A 19105-nucleotide genomic window follows, 5' to 3' on the forward strand; every position below is an offset into this window, starting at 1 on the left:
AGAGAGCCCGATGCGGGGCTCGATCCCAGGACCCCGAGATCATGACCTGAGCTGAAGGCAGAGGCTTTAAACCACTGAGCCACCCAGGTGCCCTAAAGGCAGTATTTTTCTTAATATACATAGGTTTGCACGAGTATTAGCTTATGAGAGATGGTGGGGAAGAAGAAAGGAAAAAGGAGGAGGAAGATTTTATTGAGTGCCTACTAGGTATATACAGTGTCACACCTGCCTCCATTCAGCCCATAAATTTTCTGTCATGCTGAGTGTTTCACACATCTTTTTTGATCTCATCCACACGGCATCACAATGAAGAAGATACTGTTCACCTCAGGATACAGATGAGAACATTGGGGTTTAGAGATATCAAGCAGCATACCCAAGACACACAATTAGTGCAACAGGAAGCAAGGATTTGAACCTAGGCTCTGCTCACCAGACTACAGCGTTTTCCACGTGCAGGAGGAGTAGACTTCATTGTTGGCAATGGCAAGGACTCGGAGTCGAAATTAAAATCCTGAACTTTATTTCATGCTTGAGATCAGTGATGCCTGATCACTTATAAAGTCTGGTGTGGGGACGTCTGAAAGACCAAGAAAGCGCTCCCAGAGAATCACATTAGCGAACATCGTGGAAAGCACCATGAAGTGACCAACAGGGCAATTCTCATGTTATTATGTTACTTATCAGAACACCCATGACCCCGTGTGACTCAAATAGATAAACCAGTAACTTTCAAAATCGGGGAATCTTTGTACCTTTGCCTTATGTATTTTAAATATACTATATTTAAAGAGGGTCCTTGGTTCCAAGATGTTCCTTTCCATTTTGATCAATAAATGTTCTGAGATGCACCTATGGGGAATTCTTCCCTCACATAATGAGGTTGGATTCAAAGCATCATTTTATGCCCTGTAGCAGACCGGGGTGGTGTTTTTTTTTTTTGTTAGTTTTTTGGGGTTTTGTTTTTTTTTTGTTTGTTTTTTTTAATGCCCACACTGTTTTCGCTTCTTCCAAGTCCCAGCCTGGGATCAGCAGGTTGTGGGATGAGGATAGTGTGGCGGGTGTCAGGCTACAGTTCTTAATGCTCTAGGGGTAAGATTTCTTATGAAAACTGGCAGCTTTTTTGTTCTTTCCTCAGCCTTTTTAACACACAGCCAGGGCTCTCTGTTTAGCTGCGCCCGCTGTGGTTGTGACAGTCTCGGGCTAAATTTATGCCACTGAGATGTCCCATTGAAGTGGCTTGGTGACACAGAGTCAGTGGGAGTTGTGTGTATATAAGCCGAGGCAGACCTTGGCCCGCTGAGTGTAATAGCATATCTGCCTTGGGAGATTATGGGTATGATATGGGCGATGCGTAATGGATGGGGCAGTCTGTGTACAAATTTCAAATGACTTGCTACACCCCTTTAGGATGGTGGCTGTCAAAAGTATTAGCCCTTTACACACACAACAACCACGTATCACATTACCGGTGGCCCCTGCTCCCACAGAGTGGGTTCCTCCCACGTCTCCCAGTAGGTAATTGCTTCAAGGGTACCTATTGAACACATACAAAGGAGAAAACACTGGTGAATTTCCTTCTTTGAGCTCAACTGTATTCGTATAGAAGGAGGGAAATACCGAACGTGTTTAAAATTAGCATGGACGGAAGTTCAAAAGGAATTACGTGGAAAAGAGATCTCTGAATGATTTAAATATTCAATCCACCAAGAACCAGATTGAATACACAGAAGCCGAACCCAGGGGAGCATCCTGTTGCTATGTGCTTAAATCAAGACCTACCCTGATGTAAGCGCTTAGGTTTGGGTGGTAATGGAAAGGTAGGGAAATGCAGGAGCTTCTGTGCCGAGGATGATGTTTAAGACATTTCATTTTTTTGAGCACATATTTTTGAATGAGTCCGCCCAATGCTGGGGAATCTGCAAAAGTTTAAACAATGTGAAGATCTGTCTCAGGAATGTTAGCGTTCTTTGGTTAAGCTTCTTTCTTTTTTTTTTTTTTTAAAGATTTTATTTATTTATTTGACAGAGAGAGATCACAAGTAGACAGAGAGGCAGGCAGAGAGAGAGAGAGAGAGGGAAGCAGGCTCCCTGCTGAGCAGAGAGCCCGACGCGGGACTCGATCCCAGGACCCTGAGATCACGACCCGAGCTGAAGGCAGCGGCTTAACCCACTGAGCCACCCAGGCGCCCGGTTAAGCTTCTTTTCGTGCTAAAAATACAGTGTCCCCTCTCAGCTTGGTGCAAGCAAATTAAGCAGAATCCTTTCTTTTCCTTTTTTTTTTTTTTTTTTTTTTCCCTGAGTTGAGACTGGACTTACATGTTGACTCTCCTGGCCTTCTGGCTTTCCAGGCTAAACAGAGACAATGGATTAGCATCAGGAAAGACACAGGTGACACTGATGATTATTTACAGAAAAATGAGCAGCAAAATAACCACCATGATGATGGCCTGAGGTTGAATATACGCAACCTCTTTCCATAGTCAAGATATTTTTTAAAATAATATTTCAAATATGGTAGCATTAGAAACCCCAGCATTGATTATTGGCCTGCCTGCACCAGTCCAGAACTCCATGGAAACTCATTTGTCTTCTTAGCCAATATATTGGCCCCAAATATATTCCAGGCACAGTACTAGTCTCTAGAGATACAGAGATAAATGAGATACTGGTCCCTATCCTTAGGGAGCTTGTCTGGATTTATTTTCTTTATACAATAAATAGTACATGCTATGTGCCTGTCACGAGTCTCAGTGCTTTCCATATATTAGCTAATTTAATCACCAAAACAACCATATGTGAGAGTTACATTATTATCCCCATTTACAGGTGGGGAAACTGAGGCACAAACAAATAAATCAGCATGCCCATGGTCATAGAGACCCAGGATTTAAACCCAGGCAAATCTACTTTCAGAGACCCTACTATTAATCACTACTTATGAACTAATTGAAGAAATAAATTTGTAATTATTCTCAACCTAATGGCTAGTACCGTCAAAGACCCTAGAAATTTCAGAAACCTTCCAGAAAGCTTCTGTAATATTTAGATCAGTGATTGGGCAAAACTTTGTAAAAGAGGGGCACCTGGCTATCTCAGTCGGTAGAGCACATGACTCTTGATCTTGGGGTCATGGGCTCAAGCCCCACGTTGGGCACGGAGATTTCCTTAAACAAATGACAACAAAAACACATAACTTTGTAAAAAATCTGCCAGTCAGCTTTTAAAGGATCCAAAGATGAGAGAGACAGACTCTATAAGCTATGAAAAAGCCAAATCAAAATGCAATTTTTTTAAAAGATTTTATTTATTTGACAGAGAGAGATCACAAGTAGGCAGAGAGGCCGGCAGATAGAGAGAGGGGGAAGCAGGCTCCCTGCCGAGCAGAGAGCCCGATGTGGGGCTCGATCCCAGGACCCCGGGATCATGACCCGAGCCGAAAGCAGAGGCTTTAACCCACTGAGCCACCCAGGCGCCCCAAATCAAAATGCAATTTAATGGGGATAAACATGAGACTAACTTAAATAAAATAAATCCTCTGTACAAGCCCTAGATGGCTGAGATCTGACTCCTCCCTAACTCAGGGCTCTGTTCAAAGCCCTTCATGTGGTGGACTGCACCGGTCATGAGACTTCTACGTGTTTTATTTGTTGCTGGACGCTTCTTAAAAGAATCTGGCACACCAAGACCAACCAAAGAAAACAAAACCTCTGAGTCCAGGTCATATGTGGAACTGGAGAATTGTGCCAATAAAACAGAAGTGGGGCTTTGAGGGGGTGAGGAGAGCAAAAATTATCTCCTGGTGCTTGAAAGTCTATCGTACCGTAAAGCGATGATGTTGGGTTGTGTTGCTTCTGAGGACAGAATCCAACCCAACAGAAAGATGCTCTTGAGACACAGATTTTTGGTCCCACAGAAGGAACACAAATTTCTAAAAATAAAGCTCCCAGCAGTGGTAGCCCTGGAGGGAGTGAGCGAGCTCTGCCCCTCCCATCTTTCTAGGTGGCTGGCCCCGTCTGGCAGGCTTCACCCAGACCTTCACACCATTACACTACCTGCCTTCAGTTGACAGCTCTTACAAACTGCTGGCTCCATGTCAGCTTGGCCATCTGCCTATCTCCAGACCTCTGGCTTCAGTGAGAAACTGGACAAGTGTACTCTAAGCTTCCTTCTAAGGAAAGGATTCAAGACTTCTTGATTCCATTATGGAGCCTTGAATTCCAAAACATTTTTAAAACCAGTTACCCCAGTTTTACAGATGAAGGAATATCAGAGGGAATGAGTAACTAATGGAATCAGGGGCAAATAAAATCTCCCCTTTCATATCTGGATTCCTGCTCACACTTGAACCACTATTTCTACACAACCAACCTCAGCATTGTTCCAGAGCAACTTAGTCCTAACCTTATTCTAGAAAATTGGTCTGGTCCCCAGTGGCCACTAGATCATTTAGCTGAGAGCTTACTATCATTTCTAAGTTAATTTGTGAGTTAATTGTAAATGTCAGGAGCTCTGACACTGCAGAAAATGATAAATTATTGAGATAAACCAGGGTCAGAAAAATCCCTGTTGGTGGTTGATCAGTTTTTATCAGAAAAAATGTGTTGACATGGGAGGGGACTGGAAATGGCATCAAAGAGGAGTTGTCTCAGAAGACAGCCTTCGTTAAGCAGACACTGGATTCTTGAGTTAGAAAAATGCTTTGAACATTAAGATTCCCATAATACTCCACAATCACCACCTCCATCATGTGTCCTCCTAAACGACTACCCAGTCTAGAGAGCTTGAAAAAGAACTTGAATATATCCATGCCTGTGGATATTTCCAGTGTGATGGTCTAAATGTGGTATTAGAATGGTTAGATTATAAATCTCTGAACACACATGCATCGCTCCTATCAGTAAAAATAATGGCTTGTCTTTTCCACACCGCTGTGTTTGGCAGACCTGTGCCTCCCGTTTCTCCTCCTTGCTGTTTGACCTTTGTGGTTCCTTTCCCCTGGCAAGGTCAAGCCCTTAACATCAGGATTAAGTTAAAAAGAAAGACAAAAATTTTCAAAGAAACTTCTGGAATTATCAGGGCTATGCCAAGTGGGGACAGGTTGTCCTTTGTAAAGGGAGGAACCTCAGTCTCAAGCCTAAATGATTCAAATCCCTAATGGCCTCTGAGTTTGGGACCAGATGGTGCTTCCTTTTTTGCCCACAATGGCTGTACCATCTACTTCTGACCATGCTCCGCAGTGCGGCGCTCGTGGCCTGACTTCACCATCTACCACTTGTTACCAATTTATGCACAGTATTTTGGAAAACGGAGCTAAACTGGGGTGCTATGGTTAACTAACCAAAAGATGTCAAGGGGACTATTTCTTAACTTCTTCTGCAAAAATGATTTTGGAGGGGTAGCAGACTGAAATGCCATACACAGTCAGACCGGGGCTCCTTGGGGGCTCAGTCATTAAGCGTCAGCCTTCGGCTCAGGTCATGATCCCAGAGTCCTGGGATCAAGCCCCACATCGGGCTCCCTGCTCAGTGGGAAGGCCGCTTCTCTCTCTCTCTCTCTCTCTCTCTCTCTCTCTCTCTCTCTCCCCCCTCTGCTTGTGTTCCCTCTCTTGCTCTCTCTCTCTCTCTCTGTCAAATAAATAAGTAAATAAAATCTTACCAAAAAAACAAAACAAACAAAAAAAACACCAAAACAACAACAACAACAAAAACGCAGTCAGAAACTTCCCTGAGCCATAAAAGTATCCATGGCTTTCACTGCAGGACTATAAGACTAAACGCCTTACCTGGAAGATAACATTCGGTTCTCCATCCGCTGAAGCTTTAGGGCAAACAGCAACCAGGCTTTTCTTCCTGCTTTTCTCTACACTCAGACACCTAGGTCAAAAGAGAAGTCAAGTTAGGCTGAAATTTGTATAATTTACAATCTCCAGCCTGTGGGCCAGAGCCAAAGGGCTCTTGGCTACAAAGTGTAAACAGAGCATTGTTGCCTCTTAATCTGGGTAATTGGTCCCAAATGCTGTTGCCACTTCTCAGATCAGATGCTTTACATACTTTTTAAAGAACCTGGAACTCTTCTCCTTTGGCAGGGAGAAGTTTGGAGTGTAACTGTCTTTTCATCAGCACTAAGACTCCTATAAACAGCCAGGTGATTTCATTTGGAGGCCTGTAAACACAGGAGGCTTGGGGCCTGCTCTGGGAGATCCATTCTGCTTTCGAATGTTCCTTCATCGATCATTTGCTCCCATACCCGAGCCGACCTCCGGGCGATTACCTAACAGGCTCAGCTTCAGCAAGAGCTGAGCAGACCAGGCCACCTCTTAGAGGATGCCAGCCAGATTTCAGAAGCTGGGTTACATCTCACCCGGGCATAATGTGCTCCTACTGGTACGTTCCTTGAGGGTAATGCACCGTAATGAATTTGGCCAAAAACCAGTTGTTTTATGACATCATTTTCTGGTCAAAGTCCTAGGGACGCTGTGCAAGAGAAGCCAGTGTGGTGTTCTGGGAGGTCTTAGTCCAGGCTTGGGAACACTCAGGGGGACTACAGGCTGTGTGACCCCAGAGAGGCAACATAACCTCCCTGAGCTTCAGTTTCCATATATATAAGTGCAGACAGTAATAGATACCTTGGATCTCATCATGAGGATTAAATGAGAACATGAATATAAAGATTATGGGTCATTCCATGTTATTATGATTATAGATTATAAATATACACATAAATCTGCATATTATGTAAAGCAGTTTTTAAACCATATTTTTTTCAACCTATCTTTAAGTCAACCTACACAAAGCAGGGAACAAAATTTGTCATTCCTGTGAAGTCTCTTCAGAACCCCGAGAGAATATAGCTTTCATTATGGCTCTGGCAAGTCATTGACAAAAATCCGAGTTCCCTTAATTTGCTTTTCTCTTAGACTTCCATTTTTACCTATTTCCAATCTCCTTCGTCACATTTTTAGGCCTTCATTTCTCCTCTAAATATTTCTGGAATCCTGTTGAATTCTACATTAACTAATGGTTCTCCAAGTTTTACTTAGTTGTTTTTTTTGTTGTTTTGTTTTGTTTTGTTTTTTAAAATTTCCTCCCCAATCTCTCACTGAGTCATTCTTATACTTTTTTCCTTTAAATTCCACTCCGGGGGTGCCTGAGTGGCTCAGCCGGCTAAGTGTTTTGGCTCAGGTCATAATCTCAGGGTCATGGGATGGAGCCCCAGGTCAGGATCCTTGCTCAGCACAGAGTCTACTTAAGATTCTCTCTTGGGGAGCCTGGGTGGCTCAGTGGGTTAAGCCTCTGCTTTCAGCTCAGGTCATGATCTCAGGCTCCTGGGATCAAGCCCTGCATCAGGCTCTCTGCTCAGCAGGGAGCCTGCTTCCCTCTCTCTCTGCCTGCCTCTCTGCCTACTTGTGATCTCTCTGTCAAATAAATAAATAAAAATCTTTTAAAAAAAATTATCTCTCTCCCTTTCCCTCTGCCTATCTGCCTCTCCTCCACGCACTCTCTTTCTCTCTAAAATAAATAAATAAATCTTAAAAAAAAAAATTCTACTCCATTTATCTTTATCTCCTTAGCATAGGGTATCCAAGTGGAAGCTCAGCAAAGACTTATGGGAGATTTGCGATGTCAATTCCCTTTCCACTTCTGGGATAAGGTTAGACAAGAATGAGCTTTCTCTACTTGAGCTTTTCCCAATAAATTTACTACTGTTCTCAGTAGTTTAAAAAATAGGAAAATATCTCTCCCGTTCATAGTCTGTAGCACTGTCTTTTCCCAACAACATGGTAATTCCATTTCCTCTGCAGGGTCAACAAGGCATGTTGCCAGAGTGCTGAGGTTCCAGAACCAGACATTCTGGGGTTCAGATCCCCTTCAGAGCAATGTAACCTTGGGCAGAGCAAGTAATGTAACTTCCCTGTGCCTACTTTTTCTTACCAGCGAAATAGAGATAACAGTGTTTGTCTATTATGGTAAACCAAGTTGAATCACCACATGTAAAGTGCTTAAAACAGTGCCTCATTACAGCAAGCACTTAAGAATGTTGGTTAGCAGTATTTTGCCAGGATTCTCCTCTTTAAAAAATCCTATGTATATTTCATGGTCAATTTCCCCCTCTCATATGTGATCATCTTTCCACATACATCACTGAAAACTTGCTTCATATACTGTTCCTCCCTACTTCTGAACTTTACAGAAAATGTGAAAAGAAAAAAAAAAAAAAAAGCAGCAATTCCAAAACCATTTTCTGGTTCTCTTTCCTGGCCCATCATATCTACTCATCATTAGCTACAGTGGGAAGAAAGTTTCACAATGAAGCCACAGCACAACTATAGTTTACCTAAAGTTAGTGAGTCTGGGTCAGGTTTAGGAAAACCTGTTTTGAATTTTCAGTGAACCTCCTTTCTACTCTCAAATGCCCAAAGAGGATTTATAGTTTCAGGTGGATAGCAAATGAAATTTGGTAAGTTCATCTGGGTTTTACTTTGGGTTTGTCATTTGAATGAACTCAAATTTCATGCAGCCTTAATCCTTATATTTATGGGTTTTCTGCCATATTCACCTCAGTTGATAAATTTTTTTTAAAAAAAAATTGAGGCATGCCATTCGGTATTTGAGCCCATAGCAATATTACACAATGGATGCATTTCTTTGTCTTAATAATAAAAATATATGAGGAAAATATATTTTGGGTAATGTGCTTTAAGGAGTCAAGCTACTTTTGCAAATATTCCTCTTTCTTACATACTGCGTTTATTCAGCATGAAATTCCAAACTGACCAGATGATAATTAACAAAATTATTTCTGTCGACATTTCAAGATCTGTGCTGTCTTTTATCCCTGGCTCAGTTAAACTGTGACTTTAAAATCAAATTTGTATAATTTAAGCTTTCTCCATTTTTGCATTTCATCCCCCAGAAGTCAGAAATGCAGACTTTAAACTAGCTAATTTCCTCAAATTATATGCTAGAGGTTTGAGGAGATTTAAGGATAGATCTTTTATGTCAAAATGATAGGTTCATTGTTTGTGATTGATGATCTTGTACATATAAATGATATATGCCCATTAGATAAAGGGGCCTTCTGGGATGAGAAAATTAGGCAAAAGTGAGCCTAGAGAAATTTCTAAATCCTACATTTGCAGAGATAGGGGCAACATGCTTCCAGTTTCTCTTTTATTATAAGATGAAATAATCTTAAATAACTTGCATATGGAGATTAATATACCAAAGCACCCTAAAAAGATTATTAGCCTAAAAGTACATTTTTCACTCTAACAGTTAAGTAGAAGCTTCCTAGTTACATTACTTTGAATACCTACTTTTTAATATAACCAAACAAAATTATTCTGGGATTTTTTTTTTTTTCTTACGAAATGTGCACTAGATAAAATTCCCCCAAATACTACTAATACCTTTTCATAAATTGACATTTTATGTTATTTTAAAAATTAAAACCTAAAAACAGAAAATATCATTTTCTTCTTCTTCTTCTTCTTCTTCTTCTTCTAATCTGTAGTCCCCAAATGACTGCTCATAAAAATAAACTTTACAACATCTTTAAGAATCCCAAAGAAGCCTGGTCAAGATTTTTTTGGCTGGAAAAGAAAGCAGTTTTGATATTCAAAAATTTGGCCTCCTTTAGTCAATCCCCAAAAGGGAAAAAAAAAAAATCAGCTAATCTTAGAAAGATGGTAACTTTAAGTGATTCTCTAATCCAAGTTAGTCCTCAATCATGTTTTGAAATATGATCAAACAATAAAGACTGGGAAAAGTCATAGAAAGTTTCAAAAATAACTCAAACTAGAAACACGGAGCACTTCTTTAAGAGACTTTGGTGTTTCTGAATTAGAGGATGAAGAGCATCTTACTGGAAAATAGCAAAGTTTGCGCCGGCATGCCCACTCCATGGTAAAACACACACAAAAAGATCCACTAATGTATCCTATTACTGCACCTTTTGAAGACATTATTAAACATCAGATTTTTGTCGGCCAAGTATTCCAGGTGTCATACTAAGCAGCAAAACCAGCTAAATGAGAACACATCTACACACAGGCTCTAACACTCCTTCAGTAAACAACGCGGCAGGCACGCACACGCGCACACGCATGCGCACACACAAACATACATACACGAAACCTGACTAGGCTTTGCTCTGAGTCCCTGATAACTCTGGCCCTGGAAAGAATTTTAATCTACATGGTTTGAAAATAGGGGCCTTTTAAATATGCTGCAAACAATTTGTGATGGTCATCTCTAAAATGCTGCTCCATTATCCTTTTCCATTTGGAATGAATGAGGCTAATTAATTTCAGGCCATACTTGATGAGGTCAGCGCCATACGAGGGGTGCGTGCTAGACATTGCTAATCTCTTTCAGCTGAGAGTGATGAATTAAAGATGAAGCATGCCTTTGCAGGCCTAATTTAGAATGTATATCAAAAAACCTACAGCAAATAATACTATACCCTACAACAAAGGAAAACTTGTTCTCTGAGGCTCCCTGAGTTGTGTTGATTTTAAAGACATTTTCAGTCTTCTTTGGAATTCCAGCTGTGGAGGGCTGAACCATACCAAGAAAATCAAGCCATCTCTCGCACATGGCCCCGTGGACAAAAAGTGGGATTAAAGGAAAGAAAGAAGGAAAACAAAAACAAAATACAACAATCGGTGTATTAAAATTCCACCTACACATTACCCTTTTTTTTTTTTTTTCCCTCCAGAGCTACCAGACTGACAAAGATCCCAAATTAGCAATACCTGTATTCAAGCAGTGACCACCCAGCTCTGCTGGGACATTTCAAAGCAACATGCTAAATGAGGCAGCCTGTTGTTTTTAAAGCAGATATCCTAATGAGGCTTATTAGGTTTTTCCATGTCTCTATTTTGAAAGCCAATAGAGATTGACCAGGTAGATAATGTGATACCTTTTATTAAGCCAAGAAAGAAATTGTAATACAGATGCCTCCGGGCCAAAATGTTCTTATGAAAGTTAATGCTAAGCCAACTTCCCAGTCGTGAAAAAGGGAGGTACTCACTGATCTAAACTCTAGAGAGGAGGAATTAGTCATGATTTCTCAAAGGTAACAGGGTAGCAAAGAGGGTGCACAGACCAGAGACTAGAGCATACACCTTGCAAAAAATATTCCGGCAAACCTAACAAGAGAAATCCTGACGATTATCCTAATGATTTCAGAATTTCCAACTGGTGGCCACAACAGCTCCCGACTCTATCCCGGTAGCCCTCATTAGAACAAAGCTGCTTCGAATTAGGTCCAATCTACATGCTGAATCAATCTTTCATCCCTTTGATTGCTTCTGAAAATATTTATATTTCTTAATAATGCACATTTTGTCTTGCAACTTCTGATGAAACCCAGACAGGGGGTCCCAAAGCAGGCAAATGTATGTGGAAGGGTGATTTGGAACAGGAAAAGGAAGATAAAAAACACAGCTTTTTCCCATTGGGGAACCATTAGAGAATATAAATCTAGCAAGTTTGGTTATGTAAGCATCAGAGAAGGATTGTAATAAATACAGGTTGGAATATTATAGTGACCTAATGGAGATTACGGCATATTCTTATTATCGTGTGGTTCTTCATTGCAGTTTTGACTATTTGCCTGGCTAACTAATAGATTTTATGGAAAGCTATTGTGGAGAGATCCAGGAAGATATCATAGTGCAACCAATAATAACCCACACAACCTATCATATCAAAAAATAGAGTAATAGTTATAAAGGAGATGTGACCAGATGATTTAAAGTATGTTTTCATTGAATAAGGAGCATAGCATTGGGAAGATGGTATTTGCGGGGAGGGGGAGCAGTGGGAGTGGATTTCTGGTTTAGGGGGCTGAGAGAAAAGGAGCCCACTTTCTCCCTGTCATCAATCAGCAGGATGGCCTTACATAAGTCCTCTAACTGCTCCAGACCTCAGGTTTTTCTTCTATCTGGGACAGTTTTTCTTGTAAGTTTTAAATTGTATGGTTTTCTAAAGAATGATCATTGTCTTAAGTGTTCATTTCCCTCTAGAAGCAGAGAGGAAGAAATCAGAGACTTTGTCCTCTAGTCTGAGGGATGGAAACCATACCTTCTCAAAACGCCCTTACATATCCCTCATCCCCATTCACCTCTTCAAATATCTTCCTCACTTCATTCCCTCTAGGCACCATGACAGAAGAAAACATCCAAAACCAATGCCCATAGTTTCATTGACTCCAATCACCCCATTTTAGAGATGAGGAACATAAAAATCAAAGACGTTGAGGACGCAAAGTAACTGATAAGGCTAGAATTTAAACCCGGGTCTCATCGTTTCCAAACCAGGGTCTATTCTGCTATGACTATATCAGAGTCTGGGATTTTTAGATTCCAAACTAAGTGGGATTTCTTGTGACCACGCCATACTACTGAAGACTCCTTACAGTTAGGAACAGGAGCACAGGAGAAGGCAGTGGCTTTGAATGTAGACTTCTTGGACTTGAATAATTTGTCCCCAGAGTAGTAGCAATGTGCATTTTCGTAAGTCCCTAAACTCTATAAGACTCTGGGTTGATTTTTTTGTTTGTTCGTTCATTTGTTTGTTGGTTGGTTGGTTGGTTTATTTTGCTTGGATAATGGAAAGAATAACATACTTCAGAGAACTGGACAGAGATTAAAATGAATATTTTTATATGACTGTATTGAGATTAAATGAAGTGGCATATATGTTTCCCATAGTTGTGGTCTGTAGCAAATATTACCTGCCATTCATTCCATCATCATCTTCATCAGGTACATAATCACTAGCAGTAAAGAGACCCTGAAAGGAACCTAGGAAATGTAGTTATGAATTCTGGCTGAGATCCTGTTGGCTCCATGCCTCAGTTAACTCTCAGAGCCTCAGTTTACTCACCAGCAAAATGGGAATATCAAAATGTCTGCCTGTGAAGAATTGCAGTAAAAATCAAGTGGGTTATGTACATGAGATAATTTTTAAATAGGTAGAACCTGATAAAATCTCATGGGTTCATGGTTTTATTAAAACATTATTCTTCCTAGGCTGGAAACCCTCCAGATGCCTGGAGTTGTTTAACAGATAATAAAGGAGATAATGCCACTGTTTTGTTTCTCAAATAAGCCACCTTAGACATAAAACACCATTAAATCATAAAAGAATAAATTCATTTCCTCAATTATCACCATTATCCACTTAATCCTATTCTACTGTTCTCTACCTGAACTTGTGGTTCTCTCATAATTTTACCTTACCAGAGGATTAGATAACAAATAGCTCACAGGGACAGGGTTTAGAACAGGAAAACAGCAAACCCTCTCTCCTCTTTGCCTTCCAAGTGAGGGAGAGAAATATCTCAAAGCAAAGAAAATGCGTTTTATGAAATATTAAATGCAGGCTTCCAAGAAGCGTTCATACCCTCGTTAAAATACTATCAAACTTTGCTATTGACTAGCTAGCTGTCTGTTGCATGTGAACTTAAAAATACATTCATTATTGAGATATAATTTTGTCCAAGCTAAAGAAACATCATGGGCTCGGGAATTGTTTTCTGAGTGGGATTATTAAAGGGTTTGGGGCCTAAAGGTGTATGTCTATTTTAAAAAGAAATTTTCTGATTGCAGATAACTTCTCAATTTGATTTAGTGTCGAACGATAGTGATGGGGTTGATAAGTGAGCGTTCATCGGTAATTCATCTTGTGCTGGTAGAAATTTACAGCAAAGCAGTGCTTTCCCAACAGTGACAAGCCCTATTAATCTTCTTCAGACACATTTCAATAGGTGTCCCCATCTGTGGCCAACATCTAAACACTCTGGCATCACCGGCGACTTGGAGACACCTTCATTTCAAGTTACACTACTGAAAATGTGATACTAGATTGTACTCTATTTTTTAACCTAATTCTCTCTCTTCATTCAATTAGCCTTTCTTGCCTGGATTTTCTGCTCATGTGTAACATCATTTCCCAGGGAGAGCTCTCAAAGCTTTGGTTTCTTAGAGATGCACAATCTCCTCCAAGGTTAACAACCAACAACTTTTTTACAAATTAAAATTGCATAGATCCCTGTTCTGACAGTCACTGGCCTCTGATTGCATATGTCCTTAGAAAGTAGAACCTGCTCAAAGAAAGCCCGCCTGGGCATTTGAGAGCGCTTAGCCAAAGGGGGAGGCTATAAAATCCATTTGTGTTCATATTTGGAATGCAATTTGTTATCCTGAACTATGATGTTTAATTTCAGTGCAGGAGAATGCGGAGAAAAGGAGAGGCAATTACGAAAAGAGGGTGCTGGAAATGCAGCCCCATGTTCAAATAGCCACATTTACTCAGCAGATTCAGTCCATAGGATCAACCCCCTCTCCTGCTCCTTTGCATCTGCTGGGGGCCCTCCTGTTAGGGAAAGAAATTCAATAATCACTTTAGGGATAGATTATTTCTTCTAAATTGCTTTTATTCTACAGGTAATATCCTCTCTCTGACCACAACGTTAGTCCAGGCAAAAAATGTAGAGGGAGTGTTTGATTTTGGATTGCACCTAAGTGCTTTTTTTTGTGCCATTTTCAACCTCATAATGGGTTTGGTCTTGCAAAGAAATAGGATTTGAACAGCATTTTTCTTGTGCACTTTAGAAACCTTTCAAATGAGAAAACTCCCTGAGACATTCTTACGTTAGCAAGGTTAGATATACCTGCATAATGAATGGAATTATTCTTAACTTCATTGGACATGTTTTGTCTGCGCGTGATCTGAAATACATGTGTCGCTCATAAGTGTGTGTGTATGATAAAGATACATATTCCCAAAAAATCTCCCTCCCTCCCTCAAATTATTCTTCCCAATGACCATATGAGTTGCTTATAGATCTCAATAACCTTATTGTAGGTGGCAAGTTTAAATGTGCCATATTAATAACTTGTTATCCAAGACAAATTAAGTCCTTATGTGTCAAAAGCACTCGGCACTGGATTATCTACAAGACAAGTATTTATTGAATAAATGTTCAGTCCAATTTCATTTTAATGTGACTGACTGTATGTTTCAGCCTCTTAGGCAGAGATTAAAAACACTCAGACCTATAACTGTGTTGCAACATTACACCTAACTTGTCTATTTCTATTATTGTCTCCTAACTTAGAATATGGAAAGAAGGCTTTTTTTTTCCTTTGCTTTTTTTTTGTTGTTGTTGTTGTTGTTGTTATTGTTCTGAAGAGCAGGGAGAGAGATAGAAAAACGGCTGGCATTCAGCCTAAAGAGAAATCATTGAAACAAATTAATCCTATGCCGTTTAAATTGACATGGTAATCCATCATCAGAGAAGGCAAACTCTGAAAGCAATCTAGAATCTGCCCTGCTCTTTCACTGGTCCTGGAGGCACAAAGACAGATAGTAAAGGGGGGTGGGGGGGAAGGATCATAAAAGTTAGGAATGACTTAGAAAATAATAAAATTGATTATATCAGCTCTCACTGTCCAGCCTCTGAAAACCTCCTTTGGAAAGGGGAGGTTAACTTTCAACAGTTGCTTTCAAAGTTTGCTTCTAAGTGGCAGGTCATCTGCAGTGGGGTTCCGACAGTTTGCCTCCTTCTCTAGGCTGCCAGGCTGCTGACTAGTGTAACCACTGCCTGCCGCGTTTAAAAAGTAGACCAGCTAGGAGCTCTGGCAAGACCCACACTTACACAGAAACTTTCCCTACAGTGGTAAGGGGCTTCTTATATGGGGTTTAGGATTGGGGTTTGTTTTTGTGTTTTGTTTGTTTTTTGGTGGGGAGGAATGGGAGGGAATCTTTTTTTTTTTCTTTTTTTCTCCAATAACCTTCTTGGTTTTGCACTCAATGAAAATGCATGTTATTGTAATTTTCAGAGTATAACTTTTGTAACGTCTTTTAAAACAGAGGCAAGCCACCATGCCCTGTCTTCTTTTGTGCCTTTTATTTTGGAGGCTCATTTTTCTAAACTTCTTGCACTTCAAAAAGCCTGTGATGCTATGTTGTTAAAACTTGTGCAAAATTCCTAAATTATATAGAAAACTGAGGTGTCGCATCCTGGTTGATAGTTAAGATGAAAAAAAAAAAAAACCTTACTAAGAGCTCCATTGTAAAAACAGTATGCCTGTATTTTAAACACACATAATCTTTTTTTTTTTCTCTTTAGTATTTATGTAATGTTTTTATTTTTGTTTTTGTCTTTGGGGGGCAAGGGGGTTGCAGAACCTCGCCTTCTCATTATTGCCTAGGCGTATAAACTTGAAGACAGAAATGAATACTATTTTTAATAATGAATTAAGCTATAAAAGCAAGACAATTTGGAAATTCCTTTTTAAATCTCAAAATCTACTCTGTTAACAAAACACAGTGTGTGAAGACAAAAACCCAGATACCTTAGTGCCAAAGGCAAGAAGGCAGAAGGACACGAATATAAACCATACCCCCACAGCTGCCCTATTTAAATCTATCTAGGATAGAGTTTCTTCTAGTTTATTAAGAAAACTTTATATGTTTCTGAAACTTCAAAGTAAACATCACACCTCTTTTCTATGATCAGAATTTATATTGACTGGTTTTTAAAATAGAGTGAATAATGCTTGCATATTGACTAATGCTTTTGAAAGCACGTAAGCACAAAAGACAAATTAAATGCATTTCCAGGGTAAATAGGAAAAGAGTTAAAGGCTCTTATATAAAAAATTCATCCACAGCCATACCACTAACAATGTTAAGAGTTATTAGCAAAGAAGAGGAGGTTTAGATGTTTGTGTGTTTGTTTTAAATAGAACCTAGGAAATTTAAATAGTAGCTCTTCAGTAACTGAACGTTAAATTGTACTTTCTGAAAAAAATATGATACCTTTGATTTTGTTTTCTATTTAGAAACAATGTAGGCTTTAGCCAAATAGTATATGATTTTAAAAGTCATTAAATCAACCAATATCATACGAAAAGAATCAATGAGTAAACAAGCATTAAGTATTGGAGACTGAAAAAAATTACCTTTTAGCCCCTACCCCTCCACCCACCCTCCATGTCCCTTACATCTGACCATGCTCTAGCTTCCTTCTAATTGTATAGTAATATGGTAACAAAGTATATGCAAAATGAAAATCTGCATCATAACTTTTGGAGTCAGTAAATAAGCTATCAACACACATTCTGCAAAGAAATAGGATTGCCTAATTTTTTAACTTCCCCCTGACATGTGATATGATGTGATCCTGTCAAGAAATACCCAATGTGACATCTTTCACTGAAGCCAATATTCCCTCCCTTTTATGTTTTCACTTTTGCTTTAAACTGTTTTAAGTGATATCATCTAAATCAATTTACCTCAGTCAAGCACTTCGTAATCTCTTTGATAAGGCTGATTAATTTATTATAAATTGTAATGGACAGATGGGAAAAGTACCTTTCTCTATTCTATAGTCAAAATAAAAGGGCCAGTGTACATTTTATTTAAATGTTATACTTTGTAAACTCTCCAGATGAAACCTCCTATGCTCGAGGAGCTGAATATCATATATTAAACCTCATCCTCTTAATTTTGAACAGAAGTCCTTTACTTTTAATGCATACCTCCAACATTTCAAGAAATCAGCCTTTGAAGAGGAGAAATGCAGTTTGCAAATTAATTAATTAATTAATTAATTGTGTTTTCTAAATTCACACATAATGATTTTCTATTATGGCAGTGTGTCTGTCTTTGTTCATCTACTTCTTTAATTATATGCTTTATGCTGAAACTTCTCTTTAAGCTTTCTAAAAACCAGTAGAAGGAAAACTAATCCTTAAATTATTTTCCTCCTTCCAAAATTCACCTTGAATTTGTGGCTAAAGGAAATTAAACCAGATAACCCCCTTTGTTGTTCTGTTTGTATTTTATTTAAGTACACTGATGCAGTTAATGAACAATATTAATTTATCTGGATATCTGCCTTGCTAACACTTTCGCATTTAAGTGACTGACAGTTGATATCATTTGATTAATGCTCTTTTTGACATACCAAAAATGAACTGTCATTTTAAAGGTTTCCCTACCAGGCTCTTGCGAAAAAGGGAGAAAATATAGAATTAGATGATCTTCCCTCACTCTGTCCACTTCTAAATAGGAGCTAATGTCCACATGGCTTTAGATGTCTTTAGAACTTTCTCATTAGGAACTGCCTTGCATTGTAATATTAAAAGCATGGATAGCTCACATGAGACTTGGTTACATGGGAAACAAGCCTATCTGTATCTAGAACCTATTCTCTTTTAATTCTTCAGTTCACTGAAAAGTAAATTAGAGGATCATGTTGTTGAATTTTTAAATATATATTAGGCAAAAGATGCTCACCTCTTCTTTAAGTGCCCCGCCAAAGCTGTCAAACTGAAAATTGACGTTTTTACTTTGAAGTGTCTTTTTATGATTCTGCGAGGCACAATAGCTTTACCATTACTAACGTGCTTCAGCTCGTATTTCAACAATAGTGATTCCAAGGAGCTCATTCAAAACTCTTTTTTTTGCGCTGCTTTCTGCCAGACCTCGGCAAGAACACATGAGTGACAGCCTCTATCTAGTGCTTGAGTATATGAACCTTTAATCCATCATGGAACTTCTAACACCCTAAGGATATATACACACCCATACACATACACCTTCATGCACAGAACTATTATATAAACTACCCATTAAAATGCCAACAGGTTTAAAGCCAGCAGAATGAATATTTTCCTAATCTCATCCAGATTTTATGGCTATAATTTGGCTACTGGCAAGATTCTAAATGAGCTTTTACTTAAATGAAAGAAGGTAAAGTATGCAGTAGACTTTGGGGTTTGAAACCCCCCCCCATGCTAATCTACTGTTGTAGACGTGTTAGAAATATTGTTCAAAGTGGGCTGGGTGGTCAGTGAAATGGAAGAAAATATTTCACTACATTATGTTTTTCTATTCCCTAAAGTCCACCTCCATGGAGTAGGATTCCTTGATGGATGAGACTGTTGTCTCCCTGAATGGAAACCTGCTTTCCTAGGAAGGATGGGGGTGGGGGAGACCATTGAAGGGCAGGGAGCAACTAGAGGGAATTTTCCCTCCCCCCAGCCCTCCCTCCCTGCCTTCCCCTTTCTTTCTTCCTTCTTT

At 39.4% G+C, this 19105-nt stretch overlaps 1 protein-coding gene and 1 long non-coding RNA gene across 2 annotated transcripts in view; both read right to left on the reverse strand.

Moving 5' to 3' along the window:
* The window catches only part of LOC125103955 (uncharacterized), a 40216-nt gene that overhangs the window by 14278 nt on the left and 6833 nt on the right, over positions 1-19105 (reverse strand). The window contains exon 2 of the mRNA XM_047736054.1: positions 5785-5875. Within this exon, the coding sequence (XP_047592010.1) occupies positions 5785-5875 (91 nt within the window). The remainder of the gene's footprint in view (positions 1-5784; positions 5876-19105) is intronic.
* On the reverse strand, positions 1004-3276 carry LOC125103956 (uncharacterized). Its single transcript, XR_007128545.1, has 2 exons — positions 2182-3276; positions 1004-1979 (listed from the first exon to the last, which is right to left on the reverse strand). It is a non-coding gene; the product is annotated as an uncharacterized LOC125103956 (long non-coding RNA).

The sequence above is a fragment of the Lutra lutra genome, chromosome 7 (genome assembly GCF_902655055.1).
Source record: "Lutra lutra chromosome 7, mLutLut1.2, whole genome shotgun sequence".
NCBI lineage: Eukaryota > Metazoa > Chordata > Mammalia > Carnivora > Mustelidae > Lutra > Lutra lutra.